General features: G+C 38.3%; 1 protein-coding gene across 1 annotated transcript in view; it reads left to right on the top strand.

The window, feature by feature from the left end:
- CC2D2B (coiled-coil and C2 domain containing 2B) overlaps window positions 1–27926 on the top strand; it is a 131781-nt gene that overhangs the window by 66928 nt on the left and 36927 nt on the right. Inside the window, 9 exon segments of the mRNA XM_030809155.1 lie at window positions 526–703; window positions 3888–4038; window positions 5807–5954; window positions 13760–13898; window positions 15410–15613; window positions 20047–20139; window positions 23158–23249; window positions 24298–24468; window positions 27191–27311. Coding sequence (XP_030665015.1) covers window positions 526–703; window positions 3888–4038; window positions 5807–5954; window positions 13760–13898; window positions 15410–15613; window positions 20047–20139; window positions 23158–23249; window positions 24298–24468; window positions 27191–27311 — 1297 coding nt within the window.

Raw genomic sequence — 27926 nt, 5'->3', positions numbered from 1 at the left:
AAGGTGATTTACAAAGACCTTTAAGAGGACACAGCAAGCCTGTTGCCTTAGAGCCACATCTTTAAAATTATTGACAACATGGTGTGTGGAGGGTTGTGTGTTTGTGTATATAGTCTATGTGTATGTCTTTTTAAAGTTAGGAAATATTTTTAAATTCTTGATTCAACCTCCCCTCCCCATTCCCAAGCCCCTCAGTTTTTTCCTCTCATAAGACATCTGGTAGATATGTGCTGTAATCTCTTTAAATTGTAATTTAGTAAAATAATAGCTGAATGATTTATAGCACCTTGATTTTAGTTCTTCTGTTTTTGAATACATATTTTGAGTACATCTCTTTCATTAAAAACATTTGACTGGGAAGAAGAAATTTTTATCCACATGTAGACAAGTGTTATTTGATGTAAAGATAACATTTGTCCTCTGAAATTATCTTCTGTTTAACATGCTAATATGCGTTTTGAAAGAACAATATGTTATGTCTATTGTACTTTTTAAGGGTGATTTAAAGGTTTGTTTAATTTTTAGGCGTGAACAAAAAAGAAGAGCCAAAATTCAGAAGCTCAAATACTTTATTAAAATATTTTACAACAGTAAACAGGTTTCTTGTACTTCAGTATCTCCCCTACAGTTTGATTTTAAAGTCATGTTTCAGCAAATTTTCAATATTCAGTTAATATATTGGCCTGAAGTGATTTGTTTGGAGGTATGCCATTGTCATTTACTTTTGTATCTTATTTTATGCCATACATAATGTAAAATTTTTTGTTAGCTACAGTTATATGTGATAAGTAATTTCTTTGATGTTGAGATGGACGGATCTTTATGTGTAGATGATAAGATATTTATAAATGTATAATTCACCACTAGTCTTTTATGCTGTAAGTGCAAAGCTATTTGATTTGTAGTGTTCCAAATACTCGTCTCCTGCTAAAATTTCTGCACCCCTGGATGTGCAGCACTACTATTCATTTGCAATGAGGTGGAAAAGTTCTGTTTACAGTATAATGAGTAGCATAGCTATTTTAAGTGTTGAATGATTTCTATAATACGAACTTCCACACCCCTGACTTGGTGGCTTCAGTCTCTTGCTGTATTTGTTCTTCCTCCATTTTTGGATTTTTAGATCCCTCTAAGGATCAGATGAAAGAACATACACACAAAAGACCCCCAGTCTCTGTGCAAAGATCCCACTGTAAGAACCCCCACACTAATGGAAGAAGAAAAATAGGATGATGGAGAAAAATGAGAGACAACAAAGGAGTCTAGACAAGAAGTCCTGGTGGCCAATAACGGGGTTAAACTTAAAGCTGGACTTGAAAAAAAAGTTAGGAGGGAATAAAGATTTGTGTGTAGGAAGGGAGGCGCTTGAGGAGTAGGGAGAGAATTGTAGTTACAAATATAAATCAAAATTATTTTTACAATGTCGAGAATAATTTTGCTCTCTCCCTGATAGATGTTCTATTCATTATTCATGTATTCAGCTTTCCACTGTCTTACAATGTCCCTCTGTTGAAATTCCTACATTAAAAATATGCTGACTTTCCACACTGAATTCCTAATACAAAAAAAAAAAAACAAGAACTATACTTTCGTACTGTTGTCCCTAAAGTAAATTGTGATATAATAATCCAATCACTTGAAGTTTAAAATCTGCCTCCCCAAATAGGTAAATGTATATTTTGAGTCCTTTATCATCCTATCACTTAGCATATGAGCCTAACAAACTAAAAGGCAGGGAGGGAGAGGAATCTAGTTAGAGATAAATTCACCATTAGCAAATGCAAAAATTGCAAAATAAATCGATATGCCCTAGCCTAACAGACTTTAACCTACATTTTTAATTCTCTTTTTTTTTTCTGAGACGAAGTCTCGCCCTGTTGCCCAGGCTGGAGTGCAGTGGCGCAATCCCAGCCACCACAACCTCTACCTCCTGGGTTCAAGCAATTCTCCTTCCTCAGCCTCCCAGGCAGCTGGAATACAGATGCCCACCACCATGCCCAGCTAATTTTTGTATCTTTAGTAGAGACAGGGTTTCACCATGTTGGCCAGGCTGGTCTCGAACTCCTGACCTCAAGTCATCTGCCTGCCTCAGCCTCCCAAAGTGCTGGGATTGCAGTCGTGAACCAACACGCCCCACCTTTAGTTCATTTCTTACTACTCCTCTTTATTCATTCATCACTTCAGCCAAACTGAGCTGTTTGTCGTTTCCCACACGTGCTTGTAATTTCTTACCTCTAAGCTTTTGTACATGTTAGCTGCTCCGTTTAAAAACGCCCATTTTCATTCTTACTACTTTCAAGATGCTCAATCTCATCTGCATCATGGTGTTGACAGTTGTCATCAGGGGACAAGACTGGCTCCTGGGAGCCCTCAACTGATAAAATTCTCTATCTCAGTACACTTACCTTGCTGTCCAGGGGCTAGCCTCCAGCCTGTAGTCCAAGAACCTGGGTTTGACAGTCCAGTGAGAATGCATCCTACATACCCTAAGCAAATTCACAAGGCTGAAGTGTAAATGCCAACTCAACATTTGAATATATTTATCAGTTCATGTTCTCTGAAAGTTAGCCAATTTACTCATTTACAATAAGAAACTTATTTCACAGAGCTACAACTCCTACAAACCTTTCTGCAGTAGGGATGCCTTTGTCAAAGGGACCAGTGTGGTGTCTTAAATTCTCTTTTACAAGGAAGTAAAACGAGATAACCAGAAAAAATATGTGCCTCTTTGACTTTCCTTTTTCTTTGCTTTCTTGGCTAATAAGTCATCACTTTGATTGGCACATTCTTTCTTATCTTTCAAGGAGCAACTTTCCCCTCTGATTTCCTTCTTAGAGCACATATCACTGTTTTCCCAAGCACTGACAACACAGTATAGGTCAAAATAAGATTTTTTTATTGAAAAAAGTTTGCTTAGGCTGGGCGCGGTGGCTCACGCCTGTAATCCTAGCACTTTGGGAGGCCAAGGCAGGCGGATCACCGGAGGTCAGGAGTTCAAGTTCAGCCTTGCCAAAATGATGAAATCCCGTCTCTACTAAAAATACAAAAATTAGCCAGGTGTGATGGTGGGCACCTGTAATCCCAGCTACTCGGGAGGCTGAGGCAGGAGAATCGCTTGAACCCGGGAGCAGAGGTCGCGCCACTACAATCCAGCCTAGGCAACAGAGCAAGACTCCATCTCAAAAAAAAAAAAAAAAGAAAGAAAAGAAAAGAAAAAAGTTTAGCTTATAGTTATGGCAGTAAACTTACATGGAATTGTAGTAAAAAACAAACCATATAGAATTAGAAGACCTGGGTTTCATGCTCAGTGAACCTCTATGGGACTGTCTACTCAGCACCCCCTTTTCCTTTCTTCTGGAGCTTTTCCTGCCTCCCTGCCCCCATAGCTTGTTTAACTCATCCTTGAATTTCATGACCAATCACTACCTTTTTCCTAAGCAATTCAACCTGAGTCTCAACCACTTATAATAAAAACAAACATATTTTCATATAGAGTTTCCATTTCCTCACTTATAAATGAGAATAATATTTATTTCCTATAATTTTTATCAGATTTACATGAGGTAAAGAATTTTTAAAGTGCTACTCAAAATTAAGTTACTATGACATTATGTTATATGTACCTCATCTATTTATTCTCAGAACTGTATTCATAATCCCTTGTATTCAATTCATTTTCTAAGAAGCCAGTAAAAGGCATTACACTTTCAAGGACATGACTGGCTGCTTTTCTCATAATCATGTGGATGAAATGCTATAGAGCAATACTTATTTTATATTCTGGTATTTTAAAAAAATTAATAAAAACATGTTGTTAAGGGTGCTTATTTTTTCCTTTTTCTATGTTGTGTTTTTAGTGAGCTATCAGCCATTTCTTTTATATTTAGGTTTATGAAAAAAGTAAAAGGACAAGCTTACTGGCAAAACTATATTTACCTTTACCTAACTACACAGAGCTGAAAGGCAAAACCGTTCTGCAATATGTAGAGTTTAGCTCTGATAAGCTGGTCATGCCTGCCGATGGAGAAGTAGGAAGCAGTGAGTTTATTAAAAATATTACATTCCCCCTATTTTCTTCCTGAGTACCATATTCCTAAGTGACCCTGGCTCACTCACATAAGTACAAAATCCTGTATTTACAATATTCTTTTTTTTTTTTTTTTTCTTTTTTTGAGACAGAGTCTCACCCAGGATGGAGTGCAGTGGCTCGATCTCAGCTCACTGCAACCTCCACCTCCCAGGTTCAGGCAATTCTCGTGCCTCCAGTAGCTGGGATTACAGACCCCCGCCACCACGCCCATCTAATTTTTGTATTTTTAGTAGAGATGGGGTTTCACCATTTTAACCAGGCTGATCTCAAACTCCTGATCTCAGGTGATCCACCCCACTCAGCCTCCCAAAGTGCTGGGATTACCGGTGTGAGCCACTGCACCTGGCCCTGTGTTTACAGTATTCTGTTAAAAATGAATTAAATTATTCATTCAGATGTTAAACTAGATTGTTTAAAGCTTTATCTTGGGTCAGATTTTTGGGAAATTTCAAATGAGCAGTTAGCACCCATGCTTTTTGTAGGCCATCCAAGGCAAGGACAGATTGCTGTCTGGAAAGTGAGCTCTGCTTTTGAATGGGCTGGCTGCTCTGCCTCGACCTCTCCTTTAGTGAACCTACAGGTGATCGCAGACATATGGGTTTGTCTTTGAACTGTATAGGGAAGGGAAGAAGAAAATGAGGGAGGGAAGGAAAGAGGGAGGGACAGAGAAAAGGAGAGAAGAAAGAAGGGTTGTTTCTGTTAGTTGTTTTTCAATTGATTTTACTCCTCTTACACAGTTAAATGTAAGTTAGTACATCTCTGAGAGCACTGTCATTCCTCTGCTTCTCCCCATTATTCCTTTCTTTCACCTTCCTAGGGGTTTTGAAACTACTTGGGCCTATTTGGTGAAAAGTAGGGAAGTATGAACAAGTGAGCAAGGAGGAGAGAGGGGGGAAAAAAAGGCAGAGAAAGAGGGAAGAATGGAGTTTGCTTCGAGTCCAGATGAAGCAGAAAAATAAGCTTATAGAGACCCAGGAGAAAAGACTCAGGACTCAAAAAATTTAGGGAACACTGGGCACTCAGCAAAAGTTTTAAGAAGTATTGTTAAACTCTTTGGAGAAAAGGAACAGCTTGCTGGCCTCTTTTTCTGCTGCCAGTGGTCCTTTCTTGCTGGAAGCCACTCCCACAGAGAATGGTTAAGAAGCCTCCAGGCATAAAAGGAAGAAAATTGTGATATTCATCCCTACATATTCATCTCAATCTTTACCTTCTCTTTTGTAGTCCTTGAAGGATCTTAGAGAGGAGATGAGGGAGAGCACTAATCTAAGAGTGGGGTTAGGGCCGGGCGTGGTGGCTCACGCCTGTAATCCTAGCACTTTGGGAGGCCGAGGCAGGTGGATCACCTGAGGTCAGGAGTTCGAGACCAGCCTGGCCAACATGGTAAAACCCCATCTCTACTAAAAAATACAAAAAATTAGCCAGGCGTGGTGGTTGACACCTGTAATCCCAGCTACTTGGGAGCCTGAGGCAGAAGAATCATTTGAACCCAGGAGGTGGAGGTTGCAGGGAGCCGAGATCACCCACTGTACTCCAGCCTGGGCAACAAGAGCGAAACTCTGTCTCAAAAAAAAAAAAAAAAAAAAAAAAAGAGTGGGGTTAGCACAGATCTTCCTTTGTGTTCCTAGAGTTCCACAAGTAAAACTCAGGAAAAAACCCACAATGTGCTTCAACTGCACTTAAAACAATTCATATGTTTTTAATGCCTTTTATAAACAGATGTGCCTTTTCTTCTTGAGGGAAATGGAACTGAAGAACTCTGTCTTTTGACATCAGGAAAACTTAGCTATTCTCTATCGTGGAGCTTAGATGAAAATGGTCTTCCTCTGATACCTATGTCACAGTCATTAAGATCTTCTTACTGCAGGTAATAAACTTTTATCTTTGAAAAATAATGCCAGGTCTCAGCAAAGCATCACACAAAACATATTATGTGTAAAAGAGAAAACTTGAGCATCAATAGGAAGAGTTTAGTTTATTTGAATGTTGATTTATCTTTTATTTAAATCACTCTACTAAGGCAGTATGTGTATTTGTATGTAAGAGAATGTGTCCCTTCAATGCTTGGAATTATAGCCACACAGATGATGAGAGAGGTATTCCCAGAGTCCCTCACTTGTAGGCAAAGGTCAAGACTCCCAGGGACTTTATTTCTGGGGCCTGTATATCTCCCAGTCATTCTGGATTAGCAAAGAATCATTTATGCATTGTCAGCATTCTGGGAGTTCCCAGAAGAGTTGGGGCTAATTTTCAGATTAATTATTTGCGGGATTACTAGAAATAAGTACAGTAAATTCTATGAAAATTATGATAATGCTGGCTTCCATAATGTGCTATGTTTGAGGGAAATGGTAAATATAAAGGAAAAAGTTTATTTCATCATTTAAAATAAGGAACAATGATAACAAAAAGATATCCTCTCCCCTCCCCATCTTAACACATATTTTTAAAAATAAATGAAAATGAAAAGCTTCATACAATTTATGGTATTCTAGAAAGGGCAAAACTATGGAGACAGTAGAAAGATCAGTGGTTGCCAGAGGTTCCCGGGGGAGTTAAGAATGAATAGTTGGAGCACACGGGATTTTTAGAGTAGTGAAACTATTTTGCATAACATTATAATGGTGGATACATGTCATTATACAGTTGTCAAAACCCACAGAATTTACAAGACCAAGGGTGAACCCTAATGTAAACTATGGACTTTGAGTGACAATGATGTGTCAATGTATGTTCATGGATTGTAAAAAAAGGTACCACTCCAGCGAGGGATGTTGACAGCTGGGGAGGCTGTGCATGTTTAGGGGGATGGGGTACATGGGAACTCTCTGTGCCTTTTGTTCAATTTTGCTGCAAGTCTAAAACTTCTCTAAAAAATTATCTTTTAAAAATATTATAGTTTTGAAAATTGTTATATACATAACTGGATTAAATGGAAAATCAAAACTGAAATTAGAGACTGTTTAAAAAAGAACAAGGAGAACATTATATATAAAAACCAGTAGCATATGGCCAGAGTCATAGTAAGAGTTCATAAATACTTTTCTTTGGTATGTAAGAAACTGAAAGAGAAAAAAACTAAATGGCAGTAGCACAAGGAGATCATTGGTATGGAGGAAACTGAGGTAGTGGGAGTAGTTTACTTACCAAGGAGTTTGACAATAAAAAATACGCTAAAAATAACAGAAGACAAAAGAATCAAGGTACAGATTTCTTTAAAATTGGGGCCATATTTATCTTCTTAAAAGAAGTGATTAAAAGTGATGAGCTTACAAAAGATTGAAATCAGTGGGGAAAAAGACCCAATATATTGGAAAGAGTATGAGGTCGTTCAGAGTCAGGAAGGTATCAAACCAGAACCCAAGTGAATAACTATGGTTCTGGAGAAGAGAAACTCTCTCTTCCTCAACTCAGGGAATGGGACAGTCATCACTATGAAAACAGAAATGGAACTTTGATGGATGTCCTTGTTTTGCTAAGTAAATGAGGTCATCTTCTTAGAGACCTGGAGAAGGTCATTTTAAGAGCAAATCTTACAGTTATTAAAGGTAATTCATTTTGGAGCCAGTGGAAAAGTTTTCAATACCTAGAACTATTATTTTGTTATATTTCTTAATATTTCTCTAGCATAGTCTCCACAGCAGCTATTCCTAATCTTTGCCTCATGATAATATTGTTTGCATTTTTCTTGGAGTGAGATGTTTGTCCTCCTCACTCTGAGGCTAACTTTTATGCAGGTAATTTGGGACTCTCTTTTACAATTCTATGGATGCATTTATATCTTTTTCTTCCATTATCTTCAACTTGTCCATCTCCCTAGGCTGTTGGTCTTTTGTACCCAAAAGCCTTCTTTGTTTAACACAAACATGCAAAAACTCAAGCACCTGATTAAATCCTGAAGCCCATTTTGGCTAGATTTTTCCTGCCAGAGTTCTCCTATGTGTGGCCTACTGGTCTGCATACATTCCCTCCACTTTCTGTTCATCCATTCCCTTTCTAACCCTACCCACTTGTCACTGAAGGTTACCAGCAAGTGACCTTCAAGCCATATTCATTGGCTTGTCTCCGTTGTCTTACAATTCCTATTACTTGTAAACTCAAGCTTACAAAAGATTGAAAACAGTTATATGCAAGAGTGGGACAGATGACAGGTTTCAGCAGGAAGTAAATTGCAAAAGAGGTTTTCAAAGTCCAGGGCCCTCTCTAAGTCAAACTTTACAATTAGAGGAAGTTACAGAACTTTCCCACAGTTCTGTTGCGGCAGCTCAAGGACTGGCTCTGAGCAGTAGGTTCTAAGAATTGGGATGGGTGCTCCAGAGGGCAGGACTGACTTGTGGAAGTCAGAGAATGAAGCCAAAGGAGAGCTGAAAGGCAGTTTTGTTACTCACTCATTCACTTACTCATTCATCAAACACCGACTGAACGGGAGATAAAGTAGTGAACCAAAAGAGAGTCTCAGAAAGCTTTAATGCTTTTTTTTTTTTTTTTTAAGATGGAGTTTCGCTCTTGTTGCCCAGGCTGGAGTGCAATGGTGTGATCTCGGCTCACTGCAACCTCTGCCTCCCTGGTTCAAGCAATTGTCCTGCCTCAGCCTCCTGAGTAGCTGGGATTACAGGCACGCGCCACCAAGCTCGGCTAATTTTTTGTATTTTTAGTAGAGACAGGGTCTCTCCATGTTGGTCAGGCTGGTGTCAAACTGCTGACCTCAGGTGATCCGCCTGGCTCCACCTCCCAAAGTGCTGGGATTACAGGCATGAGCCACCGCACCCAGCCAAGCTTTAGTGCTTTAATACCACATTAAACACACCTCTCCAGCTGGGTGCGGTGGTTCACGCCTGTAATCCCAGCACTTTGGGAGGCCAAGGTGGGCAGATCACCTGAAGTCAGGAGTTTGAGACCAGCCTGGCCAGCATGGTGGAACCCTGTCTCTTCTAAAAATACAAAAATTAGCTGGGCATGGTGGCATGTGCCTGTAGTCCCAGCTACCCAGGAGGCTGAGGCAGGAGAATCATTTGAACCTGGGAAGCAGTGGTTGCAGCGAGCCAAGATCATGCCATTGCACTCTAGCCTGGCGACAGAGTGAGACTCTGTCTCAATAAACAAACAAACAAATCAGAAAACCAAAAACAAAAAAAACCACCACACCTCTCTAACCTAAATGATCATTGTCCAGAGTTTTCATTTTTAAACATGAAACAGTTTTTCTTACACTCACTAGTTAATGAAATTTTTAACATAGTTCATTGACTTTTATGTTTACCTTATTTCTTATTTTCCATCCTTCATTCTTGATTTACTTTTCATGCTGAAAGCATGCTCCTTTAATGATTCTTTCAGTTAGTTTCCATGGATAGCAAAATTCTTTAGCCTTTCTAGATCTAAAAGTGTCTTTATTTTGTCCTCATTCTTAATAGTTTAGGTGAGTAGAAAATTTGAGGATGTTATTTATTTCCCTTTAGCACTTTGAAGCTGTTACAGTACTGCATTATCTTCTGGGATTTATCATTGCTATTTATAAGTCTGCTATTGGTCTAAATGTTGGGCTTTTATAGGCTATCTTTTCTCTCTGATAATGTTGAAATATTTCACTTTAATTCAGAGACAGAAAGTGGAATAAAGGTTACCAGGGATGGGGAAGGGAGAAATGAGGAGTTATTGTTTAATGTGTACAGAGTTTCAGTTTGGGATGAAGAAAACATTCTGGAAATAGGTAATGATGATGGTTTTGCAGTACCATGAGTATACTTAATACTACTGAATCATACACTTTAAAATGGTGGTAAATTTTATATTATGTATCTTTTACCTTAATAAAAAAGGAACAGACTGCCATTTGAGCCATGAAAAAAATTTTGCTTTATCCTTAAAGTACTGAAATTTTACTATACTGTATATGTATGGATTTATCATATTCTTTTTCCTGCTTAGCAGAATAAATTTTATGTTTAAAGACTCACATCTTTCATCAATTACAGAAACTTCTCAGCCAATATTTCTTCAAATATTACTTCTTCACCATTCCCACTCTTCTCTCCTTCAGGATTTCTTATTGAATTTGTATTGGAGCCTCTCGGTCTGTTATTCATTTATTTATTTTTGAGACAGGATCTTACTCTGTCACTCAGGCTGGAATGTAGTGGTGCAATCATAGCAGCCTCAAACTCCGGGGCTCAACAACTCTCCTGCCTCAGCCTCCCAAGTAGCTGAGACTGTAGGCAGGTACCACCACATCCAGCTAATTTTTTTCTTGCTTTCTTTGTTTTCTTTTTAAGAGATGAGGAGGTCTTGCTATGTTGCCCAGGCTGATAAACTCTTGGGCTCAAACGATCCTCTCACCTTGGCCTCACAAAGTGCTAGGATTACAGGCCTAAGCCACTGAGCCCAGCCAAGCCTCAGCCTATTAGCCACATCTCTTACCTATTATTTCATATTTTTATATTTTTATTTCATCTGCATCCTGGGTGAATTTCTGGGTACTGTTTTTTAGTTCCTTAATTCGTTATTCAACTTTGTACAGTATAAGGTTTATTTGATTTTCATGTCATAATTTTTACTTTTATTTTTTGCTGCCAAGTTTTCTGTTTGATTTTCTTTCATATCTTCATTTTCTTATTTCATTTTGGCATTTTGTTCCATTATTTCTTGCGTTTAAAAGTGAATTATTAGTTTTCATTTGTTTTTACATCTTAAGCATACTTCATTAAAATGTGTCTGGGAGGCTTTCATAAAATGAATTTCAACTAGAATTAATTTATGTTCTGATAGTTGATACTGTTGATTATTTTTCTGAGCATGGCTTATTTGCTCAGAAGTTTTGGTTAGCAGGGTCATTTTGAGTTGGAAAACTTGGGTGATTTTGATTTATAGGTTTCTGGGTTTTTGGTGGTTTTTTTTTTTTTTTTCCCTCTCTCTCCTTCTATATCTACCCCTCCTTACCTAATGGTTCTGAATTTGACTTCATCTGCCCTCCTAAATCCAGAAGCAGGCCGTAAGCCTACTTACGGGGTAGGTTGGGAGATTGGGTTGTTATACTGGGTTGCTATTGGAGTCGTCACAGATCTAGGCATCTGGTGAGCTCTGAGCCTGGTTCAGTTCCTCATTATGAGGCAGTGTCTGTGTCCTTTTCCCTCTCTAGACTCATAGCTTTCTAAAAGCCACGGCCCCATGCAGTGATCAGTATTTTTTAAAGGTCTCTTTATTTAAGTAAAGTTCCCCCCAAATCTTTGGCTTAAAATGATAAGACTGGTGCTAGTTCCCTGTCTCAGGAACTCAGCCCACAACCACCATGGACTGCTCCTAGGCCTGAAGCCCAGCAAGCCCACAGTGCTATCCCCACTTGCCACTCTGCCTTTCTTTTCCATTTCTGGTTCACAGGAATGTTTATCTTAGCTCTCAGCACAGTTATATTTTTAACTGTTTTTTAACATCTTTATTGAGATATAATTCACAAACCATAAAATTCAGCCAATTAAAACATGCAATGCAATGATTTTAATATATTCACAGACTTGTACAGCCATCATTACAATCTGGAAATGGATGGTGGTGATGGTTGCACAACATCGTGAGTGTACTTAATGCCACTGAATTGTGTATTTTAAAATAAAGTGGTAAATGTTATGTATATTTTACCTCAATTTACAAACATGGTGGCGTGGCCTTGCATTTGGGTGTATAAGCCAAGGTCTTGGGGCCTGCTAGAATTAAAGCTCGCCTCTTTCTTGGAGCCATGCTATACTTTGATTCTTTTGTCGGAAACAAGATGTAAATGTCAAGGCTGCATTAGATAGACAACAAAGAGTTTCCCATGCCTTTTATAAAGTACTGCTTCCAGCTCTCCATCACCAAAGTAGAAATCTTCAATCGAAAAGAAGAGGGAGGGAAGAGGAAGGAAGGAAGGAAGAAAGGAAGGGAGGGAGGGAGGGAAGGAGGGAGGGAAAAATCTTCAATCATTTGACTGGTTTTGACCCAAGGAACAGCACTGCTGTGAGCCATAGCCCACAGCTAAACGTGTATAGGAGCAGCTGGGGGAATCATTGTAGCAAGGCTCTGAGATTTTTATTACTTTCTCTGAGGCAGAAACCATGGGACTATGTTGAAATTCAATTACAACTTTCTTTGTTGTTTGTTGTTGTTGTTGTTGTTAAAGGATATAATGGGAAAAGTTTCTCTCTGATCTATTCGTTAAGATTTAAGCTTTACCTGAGGCTGTCTTCTAGGTGATCTGGGCTAAGACTGTTTCAAGAAGGAAAATTTATTACATGATGGTGTCAAGGGTGTCAGGTCCTAGCGATCTCTTACGACATAGATATCAAAACAGTTCAAAATGAGGGCAGACATGGGAAACAAAAGAAAAGAAGAATATGCAAACTCCACCTATTCGTAATTTTCCTTACATCTTACCATACCACACATTGGCTTTTGCAGCAATAGCCTCAGAAGAATCATCAAAGAAATATGAACAAATGGGAAGGAGACAGTATAAAATGTGTGCTCATGTTTGGGCTAAGACATTGTTGAATCCGTGTCAGAACTGCATTTATGGAATCCCAATTTATAGACAGGAACCTTTCTGGACTACTTTATAGAAAGGATTGTAGAAATTTGGATCGTAGTCCAAATTCCTCTAGTTACACATCATAAGACAAATTCTCTATGAAGAGACAGATTAAATAGCTGGGCTAATTGATGGCTCTAAAGAAATCCTTACTCATTAGGGTTGAATTCCTTTTGCACTTAGTCTATAGTTAAGGTCGCTAAGAATATATTATGAGTCTAGCCTATCTTTTACAGCTTTCCAGCTTTTAAGATTATCTCATGGCGGGGCACAGTGGCTCATGCCTGTAATCCCAGCACTTTGGGAGGCCGAGGCAGGAGGATCACAAGGTCAGGAGATTGAGACCATCCTGGCCAACATGGTGAAACCCCCTCTCTACTAAAAATACACAAGTTAGCCAGGGGTGGTAGCACATGCCTGTAGTCCCAGCTACTCGGGAGGCTGAGGCAGGAGAATTGCTTTGAACCTGGGAGGCAGAGGTTGCAGTGAGCCAGGATCGCACCACTGCACTCCAGCCTGGCGACTGGCTACAGAGTGAGACTCCGTCTAAAAAAAAAAAAAAAAAGATTATCTCATATGACCAAGGATGGTCCTCTGGCACATACTTACCCAGTTAATTGCATTACTTTCTATATGTTTCCACTGTAAATATGTAGCCTAAATGTGGTTTTTATTTTCTGTGCTTTCTTAATTTTGCTTAAGTGAGTATTTTGATTAAATTTCAACATTGTGCATCCTGTGAAAAGAAAACATTTAATAAGTTACTATGCTTAGGGTTTACATAATACATCCCATAAGTACCATTCATTTAAGCATCTACAATATTTTAGCTGTTACATACAATATAGACGGCAAAGATGAATATTTACAGACTATTCTTAATAAGGTTATTGTCTCATAAACATTTATCAAAAAGCTATGACACAAGTTAGAGTGAAAACTAGGAGAGATATCACATCTCAACTTTCTATTCTATCCATAAATACAGAGGATGGATAAATTTTATCTTCAAATACCCAGAATGGGTATGTTTTTACCCTATATAACAGTGTATTGTATATAATACATATATTGTATATTGTATGCAAGTTCACAAAATATTTTCTCTATGTTAGTATGTTAAGGAATGTAGATGCAAGAAGTGTTCCTGGAATTCCATGGCTCATTAATGAACAGAAGCTTTTTGAATGGGCAAATGAAGTCAGAATCGATCCAAATAATCCAGAATATTCTGATTTAATGGAATTTGTTATGGTAAGTTAAAGCAAATATCAATACTGTAAACATATTCTATTTCCTAAGCTCTACTTAGGAAAGTATAGTTTCCCCCATAGTTTGCTGTATATTTTTCTAGGCTCTAGGGGTTATGTAAAAGTAAATCTGAGGACAGAGACCATTTACAACCAGTGTACAATACTGTAAAGGCAATTAGAAACTCAGCAACTGAAATAATTCCTCCTTTAGGCCTGATGGATGGTCCTCTGCCACTACTTAGCAGCCACAGCACATCCAACAGTCTTTTATGCTAACATCTATTGTGCAGTTACCATGTGCCAGCCATAGTATTAGATACTGAAGATATCGAGATGATTTATAAACACACTCCTTCTCTCAGACTCCATTATATGGTCACCTCTACTCTTCTTTATAGCCAACTGAACTGCTCTATGTACCTCACACATGCTTTCTTCATACCTTTATTCATGCCACTGCTCTGCCTAGAAGGGTATCCATAGCGGTTATCTTATTCACCCTGCAAGTCTAATAAATGCTTCCCTGGTAACCTCAGTTAGGCACCACATCTTCTTTCCTTGCTTTCCTGTTAACCTTTCTTCTTCTTTTTAAAAAAATCAACTCTTATGACTCTAATTTCATTCTGCCTTTACTATAGGTTTTTTTGTTTTTTGTTGTTATTGTTGTGTTTTTTTTAGATGGAATCTCGTTCTGTTGCCAGGCTGGAGTACAGTGGTGCGATCTTGGCTCACCACAACCTCCGCCTCCCAGGTTCAAGTGATTCTCTTGCCTCAGCCTCCCGTGTAGCTGGGATTACAGGCACGTGCCACTGAGCCCAGCTAATTTTTGTATTTTTAGTAGAGAGAGGGGTTTTACCATGTTGGCCAAGCTGGTCTTGAACTCCTGAACTCAGGTGATCCACCTGCCATGGCCTCCCAAAGTGCTGGGATTACAGGTGTGAGCCACTGCGCCCAGCCTACTGTAGATATTCATTCATATATTTTATTTTTCCTTGTGGAACTACAGCTAATAAATCTGTGTCTCTCTGATGGCAGCTAGCACTATTCCTTGCATGTACTATGCACTCACATTTGCATTTGTTGAATAAAACAACCCATAGATTAGATTGCTGCAAGTAAACTGCCTGGATTAGAGCTTCTCAGCTGCGGTGCAGAATTGATTATAGGTATACAGAAGTATTGATCCTCTCTCAACTCAGGACGACCAGATAGGAACAGTCTCATCTGCCCTATCAGTGTACAATACAAAATTCAGTGTTCAGTACAAATATTTTCGTTTTCTTTGTAAGTCATGACTGGGAAAAGGTTGGAAAGCCACAAAGGCTGGATTCTATTTTGTTTTGTTTTGTTTTGTTTTTTGTATGTACTAGACTACAAATTCAGTTGTTCCATTTCCTACTTATATTGCCACTCAGATCTCACAGTTGAGGGGGAAAACGTCTTTTGAAGTAATTCCTGAATTTAAAAAAATTAATATTTTAAGTAAAGACTTTTTGTTTTTATGTTTTGCAGTACATGAGACTTAAGGGGCAGGATATTCCAAAGTATTTTCGTCTTGAAGAGTTGCAAGATGAATTTAACTTTGTTTCTGAAGAGGAAATGGCAAAGAGTAAACGTTTCCAGCTATTGCAACTTAGAAATGCAGGTCAATTAGATAATTTCCTTCTACAGCAAATGCCCCTCCATGATAGAGAGATTCCAGATTTAGTCTTCCAGGTATTTGGTTTCTATTTGAATATGGCTTATTATATGATAAAGTTATCATTTTGCTGCTTTAACCCTATCTTAATTTATTTCTTTTTTTTTAAGCTAATAATCTGTAGACAGATTTCCTCCCTTCTCTTTAGGCATTAAAAATGTACGTATCTCCCAACTTCCAGAAATTCTTCAGCTTGACTTTACAATTTAGTGTTGTCCAAACAGTCTATTCAGTATTCAGCAGCCAAAATCCTTTAGGCATATTCTAAATTTATGTAACTATTGTATTTTTGTTATCATAAAATGTATAACCAATTTAAAAGCGGCTTTGGGAGTAAGGGGGAGAGACACTACCACAATAAACTTAAACATTAATTATAAGGCCCATCTCAACATTAGAATCTTTAAAATATTTCTAAAAGAAAACAAAAGCTGGAATGCACAATAGGTTCTCACCAGCTGGTGCCAGCCAGCTCTAGCACACTATCAAATAAGGCTAGCTTTTCATATTAGTTGCTTTAAGTTTGCTACTTGGTGAGATTTGGATATGGATCAAATATTAGATAATATTGGAGAATTGCTGGTGGTGCTTACAGCATTGTGGTTATGTAGAAGCACGTCCTTAGTCTTTGGAGATTCATGCTGAAGTATTTATCTAGAGATGCTTAAAGTGTCATCATGACTGTAATTGAGAATATGTTAGCCAAAAATAAATAAAAACAGATAAAATAAATATGATAAAATATTAATTATTTAATCAATGGGGTAGAGATATGGATTTTAATATTTCTTTTTTCAGCCAGGTGCAGTGACTCATGCCTGTAATCTCGGCACTCTGGGGAGCCGAGGCAGAAGGATAGTTTGAGTCCAGGAGTTTGAGACCAACCTGGGCAAAATAGTGAGACCTCATCTCTACAAAAAAATAAACAAAATTAGCTGAGCATGGTGGAGCACACCTGTAGTGCCAGCTACTTGGAGGCTGAGGTGGGAGGATCACTTGAGGTCAAGGCTACAGTAAGCTGAGCTCCTGCCACTGCACTCCAGTCTGGGCAACAGAGTGAGACCCTGTCTTAAAAAAAAAAAAATTACACACACACCCACATACACATGTGTGTGTATATATATATTTCTACTTTTCTATATGTTTGAAAATTTGAAAAAATTTTAAACAAAAATAAGTAGCATCTAATATACCAGTAAAAACCCACTAAAAATGTAATTTAACAAATATATCACTTGTAAGAGCAATAAAGACTGTAAGATACATAGGAATATATTTGACAAAAGTTATGCAAAAACTCAACAGATAACATTTTGAAATATTTTTGAATGATATACAAAAGAATCTGAGTAAATGTTCATTGATAGGAAGAGTCGACATTGTAAACTGCCAATTCTACCCATATTAAACTGTAACTATAGAAATGCAATTCCCAACCAAAGAAACAGAATAGACTTATTATGCATATGTGGAAATTTTATATTTGACAGCATTGTCATTACAAATTGTTGCAGGAAGTCAGGGACCCTGAACGGAGGGACTGGCTGAAGCCATGGCAGAAGAACATAAATTGTGAAGATTTCATGGACATTTATTAGTTCCCCAAATTAATACTTCTATAATTTCTTAGACGTATCTTTACTGCAATCTCTGAACATAAAATTGTGAAGATTTCATAGACACTTATCACTTCCCCAGTCAATATTCTTGTGATTTCCTATGCCTGTCTTTACTTTAATATCTTAATCCCATCATCTTCATAAGCTGAGGATGAATGTCGCCCTAGGACCCTGTGATGATTGTGTTAACAGCACAAATTGTTTAAACAATATGAAATCTGGGCACTTTGAAAACAAAGAACAGGATAACAGCAATGTTCAGGGAACAAGGGAGATAACCATTAGGTCTGGCTGCCCGAGAGCCAGGCGGAACAGAGCCATATTTCTCTTCTTTCAAAAGCAAATAGGAGAAATATCGCTGAATTCTTTTTCTCAGCAAAGAACAGCCCTGAGAAAGAGAATGTGTGCCTAGGGGTAGGCCTCTAAAATGGCTGCTCTAGGGACATCTGTCTTTTACGGTTGTTAATAAAGGATGAAATAAGCCCTGGTCTCCTTTAGTGCTCCCAGGCTTATTAGGACGAGGAAATTCCTGCCTAATAAATTTTGGTCAGAACGGTTGTCTGCTCTCAAACCCTGTCTCCTGATAAGATATTATCAATGACAATGCGTGCCCAAAACTTCATTAGCAATTTTAATTTTGCCCCGGTCCTGTGATCTCGCCCTGCCTCCATTTGCCTTGTGATATTTTATTACCTTGTGAAGCATGTGATCTTTGTGACCCACACCCTCTTTGTACAATCCCTCCCCTTTTGAAAATCACTAATAAAAACTTGCTGGTTTTATGGCTTGGGGAGCATCACGGAACCTGCCGACATGTGATGTCTCCTCCGGATACCCAGCTTTAAAATTTCTCTCTTTTGTACTCTTTCCCTTTATTTCTCAGACTGGCTGACACTTAGGGAAATAGAAAAGAACCTATGTGAAATAACGTTGAATTATCGGGGGTGGGTTCCCCGATAACAAATGAGTTGGAAAAGAATGAAGGATGCATTAACTGGTTCTGGAATTGTTATTCATACATGTGGAAAGAAGTAAAATTAGATTCAGACATCAGAAAAGAAATAAATACCATGTGTAGTGAAGATTACTTGTGAAAAGCAAAACTTCAAATGGGCATTTCAATTTTGGGATACAAAGGTATTTCTTAAATAAGACACAAAAAGTATAAATTATAAAGAAGAAGATTAATTAGTTTTTCTTTGAGATGGAGTCTCACTTTGTCACACAGGCTGGAGTGCAATGGCGCAATCTCAGCTCACTGCAACCTCCACCTCCTGGGTTCAAGTGATTCTCGTGCCTCAGCCTCCCTAGTAGTTGGAGCTATAGGTGTGTGCTGCCACGCCTGGCTAATTTTTGTATTTTTAGTAGAGACAGGGTTTTGTCATGTTGCCCAGACTGGTCTTGAACTCCTAACTTTAAGTGATCCGCCCACCTCGGCCTCCCACAGTGTTAGGATTACAGGCGTGAGCCACAGTGCCTGGCCAGATTAATACATTTTGTAACATTAAAATTAAAAACCTACAGATTAGAAAAGTTATTCCCAACATATATAAAATTAAAATATTAATATCCAGAGTATTGTGTTAACTCCTAAAACTTCATGCTTTAAAAGTAAATAAAGTGATATGAGGCCACGCATGGTGGCTCACGCCTGTAATCCCAGCCCTTTGGGAGGCTGAGGTGGGCAGATCACAAGGTCAGGGGTTCAAGACCAGCCTGACCAACATGGTGAGACCCCCGTCTCTACTAAAAATACAAAAATTAGCCAGGTGTGATGGCGCACACCTGTAATCCCAGCTACTTGGGAGGCTGAGACAGGAGAATCACTTGAACCCAGGAGGTGGAGGTTGCAGTGAACCGAGATCGTGCCACTGCACTCCAGCCTGGGCGACAGAGACTCCATCTCAAAAAAAAATGTAAATAAAGTGATATGAAATGGCAATATAATATTTTCTTAAATAAAAGTTGTTACTTGCAAAAGAATTAATTTCAGGATTTCTTATGGATAATTAGAAGGACAAGTAACTTACCTTCAGATAATGGAGCATGCTTTGTTTCATGGCTGAAAATTCTAAAGTATTTACTTCATTATTTTTGTATAGTCTTTAATAATATCTATAATATAAAATCATTTCCAAGTGCATTGGGGATATATAATACTGAAAATGCATAAATAACAAAAGCAAATTTACCTTATTTAGATGAAGCATCCTGACAATCTTATACTGACTATATATGTGATATTAAAATTATTGATTATAGTCAACACACATCGACTACTTAGTATATGCCAGGCACTTTACAGATATTGTTTCAATTAAGTCTCACAAACAGTCTTGTGACAGAGGTATTATTATTATTATTGAAGAGGAAACTGGGGTCTGGAGCAGTTAATCAACTTTTCCAAACCACACAGTTAGTAAATGCCAGGGCCAACTTGAACCTAGGACTGTCTGCCTCCCATGCCCATGCTCTTAACCACTTATTTTGTTTTTAGTGATACAGGGCAAATGCATACATGAAGAATCTTTCCTTGATCATCTTCACTTTTTTAAAAAATCATTTTCTCAGTCACAAATCTTGTTCTTAATCATTACTCTAATTTAAAAGATGAATGGACTTCAATCTAGACCCAAACAGAATATAGTTGGAAACCGGTTTTTAGCCTATCCTCAGTGGGAGAATCTAAAAGAAATGTTTTCTTCTGTCAGTCTCAGAATGTTTCCAGTGTCTTACACATGGACTGAAGTGACTAGTGATATTTATTGCAATGTGTCGTATGTGAACTCTTTGTTACATTCAAGAAGTGAAACTAACAATTCTGTATTTAGGAGTATGAAAGTCAGAAAGAGAAGGAGGTATCCATTTCAGATGTAAATTCTATTACAGCACAAAGGATTAATTCTGCCAATTTTCTGAAAAAGGTAACAACACAGTATTATCAATATATTTGCATTTGTTTTTGTGAAAACTGGTCTGCTAGATCCATGGTATTATAGTCCCTCCAGAGAGTCAGATGGACGAATCCACTCACTCATCACCTCTTTCAGATTACTGAGGAGTTTTCTGTTCTTTTCAGACCTCTTTTTGAGTTAGGTTACTTCATTGTCAGTGAACTCATTATTAAAGCACATCCCAACCTTTTCTGTTTAAACATAAATTTTAAAGACTTCCCATCTCTTCTTTGACTCTAAAAGTTCACCTTGAGAGATACCCCAGCATTTTGCCAGAACTTGTATTTACTGGTGCCTCATGATGTCGACTATAGCAATTCAGGAGATGAAGGGATGAAGGAGCTACCAGAGGCACATAGACAGTATTAGAAAAATAGATATGCTTTGAAACAAAGCCAAATAGTGAACATTTACAAAACACTCTAGCAGAGCCTTAACCAGGTTTGAGTGGAATCCTTCACTGGATTTCATGCCTGATTTCTATCGACCCCCATCACGCCACTAGACTTAGAAGCTTAGTGCAGGGGTGACATCTACAGATCCTTAGTGCCTAGCATAGTATCTTACACTTTGCTGATAAATGTTTGAGAAATTAATGAATTAAAGGATGGGATTTGAGGTGGTTTCTACAACTCCTACAGAAGTAGACTCTTACCCACCTACGTCTTCTTTGCTGTAGAGCACCAGCGCAGCCTTGCAGGGTAATTTGAAAAGAAGCAAGGAAAGCTACGGAAAGATCTAAGAGATACATTCCAGATCCCTCATGGGGACAGATGAGAGGCAACCATGTATAGCTAGTAGAGCCCCAGGCAGGTGTCTGAAGACCTGTTCTTACTACCCTGTGTGTCACTGGCAAGTAACCAAATCACTGAGTCCCACTTTATTTTTTACAAAAACGGACAATATTAATGCTTGCTTTGCTTTACATCCAATGTGAGGGGCAAATGAGATCAAACTGCAAGTGTTCTTCTAGTTCATACACCATGACTGAGATGGAATGTGGACCGCTGTAGCTCTCCCAGGCATGACACAGCCCCCTTTATCACTGGCAGCTGTTTTTCCCACTCATCCCCGCCTCTCTTACTTCTTTTACTAGCTTGCTCTATGTTTTAAGTTAGGATGTGCTTTAATAGTGAGTTTGTGCTCTTGGGAAATAAAGAAGTGTTCTTGCTTATAAGAAAAGAGAACACATACCCTTCTTATCCTGTTTCTTCTTTTTTATGTAAGGAGAAGCCCCGGAGGGAGGGTAGCAGAGGGTTAGGAAGGATGTAAGAGAGCAAGTATCTGAGGATGCTTAAACATCATACAAGAATCCCAGAAAGGCACTTTCCAAACATTTTGTGTTTAGATTTTAACTCCTTGTGAAGACTTCTTTGCTATCTGAGGACAGTTTAAAACTACAGGTTTGAAAAATAAAATAAAATGAAACTACAGGTTTGGTAGTTTCATGGGATAATTACTATAATCAAAGATACTGGAAAAGTTTGCTTCTGGAGGCCTATTACGGCCATAGGTACTTAAATCCTCCCATGAGAGGAACTCATGGAACTGTGAGTTATGTGCATTACATTTCCTGGTGTGTTACTGGAGTCAGTGATGGCTGAGGCCAGGATTACAGCAGTACAGAATGAGGTCCCAGTAGTCTCAAATATTACTAAAGTTTTTACTGAAACGTTTTCTCTAAGAGGGTACCACATCTCTTCAATCTGTCCATTTCATTAATTTATTCAACAAATATTTATTGAGCACCTATTATAATCCCTGAGCTCCTTGAGTATATATTCTATAAGTCAGATAATGGGAAACACATTATTAGTATGTTACAGAGTGAAAGGTGTTACGAAAAATAAAGTAGGAAGAGAGAACAGAAGTTCTGGGGTGGGGGTTGGGGTGAGTAGGGACACAATTTTAAATAGAGGTGGTCAAAGAATCCAGTAAGAAGGTAACACTTCTGCAAAAGACCTAAAGGAGACAAGGAAGCTAGCCATGGAAGTTTAGGGAAAGAACAGTCTAGGCTGATGGAACCCAGCGTAGAAAACTCGGTGTAGAAGCACACCTGGCCTGTGGGAGGAACAGCCAGGAGCTCAGCTTGCATCGTGCCAAGGGAAAGTGGGAGAAGAGAGAGAGTGGCCAGTGAAGGGGCCACCGGGCTCTTGTTCACCTTCAAGGGAAATAATTTGTTGTCCGTGTGGCAGGTTAATTTTTAGGAGTTAGTTATGTTTTTCCCATTCGTCTCTCACCACTCCATTTTCCTATCCGCTTCAAGAAGATAACTAGGGTCTAGATTACATTGTCTCCAGAATGATCTTTGACAGGACAGAAAGTAGAAAATTGCCTCCAGACATGCCTCTGCCTGGTTTCATATCTGAAAAACTAAAGACAGGGTAAGAGGAGAAAGGGAAGGATTTCCTCAGACTAAAAAGGAGATGTTCAGAGTCCTTGGAGGAACTAAGGTCTGTGGGTTCTCCAAGTAGGAAGAACTCAGGGAGATGGCTTCCTTCAAGCACTGACTTTCTTGCCAGGCTGCCAGAATGAGGTCTTAAAGTCAGAATAGGATTGACTCGAAGGAAATACAGAACTGGGATCACATTTCCTTGGGTTTGTAGATCAAGACTCATCCATTACTAGTGGCTATTGTAGAAGTGGATTCACAGGGCAATTGTCTCCTTTGGTGAAAACTAGTTCTGGCCACATACACTGTGAGTTAGATGAAAAAAATAAGAGAGCAAAGAGTTTAGGATGAGATGAACTGGATGTAGAAGGACAAAAAAAAGTGGAAATAAACTAGCTTTGGTGTGACAGTGTCAAAGTTGGAAATGACTTTAATAATGGCAGCAAACAGAAGAGTATTTTCACTTGTCTAATCTCCTACTCCATTCATTGCATGCAAAAATTAGGAGTAAAATATACTGGCACCGGTAGCATTGTAAATACTTAACCTTAAAATATAAACAATACATTTTTTATTAAATTCTAAATTTTTTTTAGGTGAGAAGGTTGATAATGAAGAGAATTGTTAAAATTAGCAAATGTAACTTGTCAGATATTGTGACTGATTATGAAGAAATTGTATCTACAAGGTAATTGCTAAAGACTATTAAGTATGAAATATAAACCTTTAAGATAATATCTTTAAAATCCTCTAAGTTCTCTATTTTTATTTTAGTTAAGCCATATGTCAAAAGATCATAACATGAAATATAATGATTTAAAATATTTGGTCAATTTAAAGTTGCATTTTGGGATCTCTACATGATATATTTTCAATTATACAGTATTTGCGGTCAGTTTTTTGCCCTCTCCTTAGACAGGTTTTAGGGCAAGAAAGAAAAATAAAAGAAACACCTTTGTCCCAAATTAGTTTTGCCCTAAGATTTCCTGTCCTGAGACTGCTATGGGAAAAGTTGCTGCTAGCCCATGCTAAGCCTATAATCATCCCTTTGCAAAACAGAGAATCCTCAGCTGTACAAACGTACTGAGATCCACAGGCAGCAGTTGGGGGAGCGTTTGCTGAAGTAACTCAATTCTCATACTGTCCTATCTGTGAACTAAGGGTAGGAACAGGTCTGTCTCTGGGAAAACTCCCTGGAGGCCACATGCAGCCTCTTGGAATGATCAGTAAGGTTTTAACGGGTTTAGGATGCTGAACTCTATTGTGTTTTACTTTTCAGTCCTTGAGGGGAAAATGAGTGTGACCATAAAACTATAATTCTATGGATTTGTGTTGCCCGGGTTGGCGGCATATATAACTAATTCTAGTTTCGGAGCCATGGATAAAATGTTAATATTTGGGCACTTTCAAGAGAATGATTCCTGAACAATGAAGAATCTTCCAAAAGATCATCATGTTTCATGGCTTTACTTCTCCATGTCCATGTCTCTGTTTGGACCATGTACCCAAAGGGCAAGGAGCAATCACAGTCTCTCTCAACATGAAGGAACATAGCATCTCTTCCTTCCTGTGCTAAGAAAAATATTTCTCCTTGAGTTTAAGACAATTCTGTCTCCCCTCCATAATGCAGAGAATATGGTTCAGAATAATGGTCTCATTTCAATTACTCAAAAGACTGATATCTTTTAAAACCAAGAAAATGTAAATGAGGCTAATGATTATTTTTTACTCTTTAGCCAATTGACAGATGCAGTTTGTAAGTTTGTTGAACCACGGAGAAAGTTAAAACCTCAGAGGAAAGAAAGGAAAAAAGTCACAGCACAGACGATCTCTGACGGAGATATTAAGATTCTTGTCCGAATAGTGAGGGCCTACAATATTCCTACCAGAAAAACAACAATTAATAGGTAAGGCAATATGCCCCAATTTTTAGAGTTGCAAAAGGTCTATTTTAAATGTGATAATTCTCCATGCTGTTCTATTTGTAAACCTTTGCACTTTGTTAATGCTCCATATACATAAAATGAATGAAAATTGAAATCTTCATTTGCATAGTCAAACCTACGGTCAATGCCATGTATTAAGAGTTTTCTGAGGTTCGAGATTCCCAGAGTAACTTTAACATGTGTATTTTGAGGGTATTGGCTGCATGCTCACCTTCTCATACTGTATCAAGTAAATGCCTTTGTCTCTATTCCCTGTTGTGAAAATTCTGAAGCTTCTGCTGCCAACTGCCCTGTTCCATGCCACTGACTTTCTCAGTACTGGAAGCAGAAACCTGGAGAAAATGAGTGGGACACTAATTTTGTTTTGGGAAATGCCCCAGGAAAGCTGTGAAGCAAATGTGGAATGGTGTGTAAAATCAGAATTGCTACAGTTACACCCTGCTCTGTTTTAGACCTGTTATTTTTAGGTAACATCTACAAATTGTATGTGCCCCATTGGGTTTTATTTGTGTTTTGGGGACAGAGGATACATGGGGCCAGAGTGGACATCACCAGTGGGTGGGGAAAGTACAGCATCAAGAATATTAAGTGCCCACGTGTATTTAGTGTATCCTGGATATTTAGTGTCTCATATATTTAGTGTCAGTGTGATTTATATATTACTAACATTTAGTACCCAAATGCCTTAAGAATGTTAGGCATTCCCCTCTGTCTGTGTTCAATACATGTGCCCTACTTGCTTACATTTATGCCTACCACAGCTCATGGATTCTTCCTATGAAAAACAAATGCTTTGCTTACTGGCTACTAATCTATAGTTAACATCTCTTAAAGGTTTTGCCAATGCCTTACAAATTACAGCCTTGTTCATCTAAAAGAATTAAATATGCTCAAAACAAATGCATATTTCAAACGCTGTTTTGTGAAATAAAGACATACGAAATCACCACCATTTTCTATAAGCATCATGTTGTTAAAAAAAAAAAGAATATTGTAATACCAAAAAAGTAGGAGAGATATATTCTTAAAGTATAACTTGTCATATATATATAGAGAGAGTGTGTATATATATATAGAGAGAGAGATAGAGAGAGAGAGTGTATTATATATAGAGAGTATATGTATAAAGACAGTGTATATATAGTGTGTGTATATATAGTGTATATATAGAATGTGTGTATATATATATATATATATAGTACAGTCTGTACTATATATACAGTAACACCAAAAAATTGTAACACCAAATATTGTAACACCAAATAAGTAGGAGGGATATATTCTTAAAGTATAACTTGTCATATATATATAGAGAGAGAGGGTATATATATAGAAAGAGTCTATTATATATATAGAGTATATATAGACAGAGAGTGTGTATATAGTGTATATATATATAGAGAGATATATAGTACAGTCCAGCCCTACGGGGCTTAGCAGATGTTCTCCCCGTGTGCGGAGATGAGAGATTGTAAAAAATAAAGACACAAGACAAAGAGATAAAGAGAAAACAGCTGGGCCTGGGAGACCACTACCACCAAGATGTGGAGACCGGTAGTGGCCTCCAATGGCTGGGCGCACTGATATTTATTGCATACAAGAAAGGGGGCAGGGTAAGGAGGGTGAGTCATCCAAGTGATTGATAAGGTCAAGCAAGTCACCTGATCATGGGACAGGGGGCCTTCCCTTTTAGGTAGCCAAAGCAGAGAGGGAAAGCAGCATACATCAGTGTTTTCTTCTCTGCACTTGTAAGAAAGATCAAAGACTTTAAGACTTTCACTATTTCTTCTACCACTATCTTCTAAGAACTTCAAAGAGGAACCAGGAGTATGGGAGGAGCATGAAAGTGGACAAGGAGCGTGAGCATTGACGCACAGCGCCACAGGGAGGGGTTTAGGGCTCCGGATGACTGCGGGCAGGCCTGGATAATATCCAGCCTTCCACAGGAAGCTGGTGGAGCAGAGTGTTCCCTGACTCCTCCAAGGAAAGGAGACTCCCTTTCGCGGTCTGCTAAGTAACAGGTGCCTTCCCAGACACTGGCATTACCGCTTGACCAAGGAGCCCTCAAGTGGCCCTTATGCGGGCATGACAGAGGGCTCACCTGTTGCCTTCTAGGTCACTTCTCACAATGTCCCTTCAGCACGTGACCCTATACCCACCGGTTATTCCTTGGTTATATTAGTAATACAACAAAGAGTAATATTAAAAGCTAATGATTAATAATGTTTATACTAATGACTGATAATGTCCATGATCATCTCTATTTCTAATCTGTGTTGTAACTATTCTTATTTTAACTATTTTCCTTATTACGCTGCAACAGTTTGTGCCTTCAGTCTATTGCCTCGGCACCTGGGTAATCCTCCACCCACAATATATATTTTAATTGACATCCATCATGAATAACTTGCCTTTTCTTCCCCTTTTTCTGAATACCTGTGAATATTTTATCATAGACTAGATCTAATCCATAGTTCAATATTTAGGTGTTGCGCTTCCAGAGTAGTAATTGTCAAATGTTTAGCTGTAACCACACATGATAAGACAATTCAAAGCAAACTCAGTAAGAACCAGAGAAACTGACTTATTTATCTTCAGAAGCACAGGAAAAACCCACCCACTCCTACCAAAACTAATATTAAAACTAATTAAGGTGTATGTCTCTATATTGTTTTTCCTGAAGAGCCTTGGATATGCCTACTTGTTCGAAATCATCTATATCTTGCCTCAGACATAAAGAAACAATCAAATCAGTAGCCTCGGACGAGATCTTACATGAGATAAGTATTTAACACTTCTATAAAGTATAATATTGATTATGTTTGTTCTGAATTACAATTGACTCTTAATTCATCTCTCCATCTATATTTTCTCTGGCTTCCAGTTTATTTTCCATGACACAGTAAAGGTGGCCTTTATAAAATGTAATTCTAACCATTTCATTCCCTGCTCTCAGGGTCTATATGATAAGGTATAAGCTCCTTAAAATGGTTACAAAATCTTCAGGCATCTGGCCCGTGCCTACAATCAGCCTCATCTCTCTCTATCCCATAGGCATATCATGCTACTCCTTGTTCAACGAGGCCTCTACTAGTTGTTTCCTTTGCCTGGAATGGCCTCGACACATATCCATGTTATTGTGAACTACGACTTAAAGTTTCAAATCACATGTTCAAGCAATGTTTTCTCCATGATGCTCTCCTTATTGTCACCCCCAAAAGTTAATCATTCCTTTTCCTGAATAATTTTCATACCTTAAAGATATTTATCTTATTTCTCACATTTCATTGCACTTGTTTACCTGTATATTTTCCCCTGGTAGACTTTAAAATCCTTAAGAGAAAGTTCTGTTTATCTTTAGATCCTAGAAAAGTACCTGATATAGAATAGACCCAGTAGATGTTTATTCAATAAATAAA

This window comes from Nomascus leucogenys, chromosome 3 (genome assembly GCF_006542625.1).
Source record: "Nomascus leucogenys isolate Asia chromosome 3, Asia_NLE_v1, whole genome shotgun sequence".
Taxonomy (NCBI): domain Eukaryota; kingdom Metazoa; phylum Chordata; class Mammalia; order Primates; family Hylobatidae; genus Nomascus; species Nomascus leucogenys.
The sequence above is the reverse complement of the archived record's forward strand: the minus strand, read 5'-3'. Positions and strand labels throughout refer to the sequence as shown.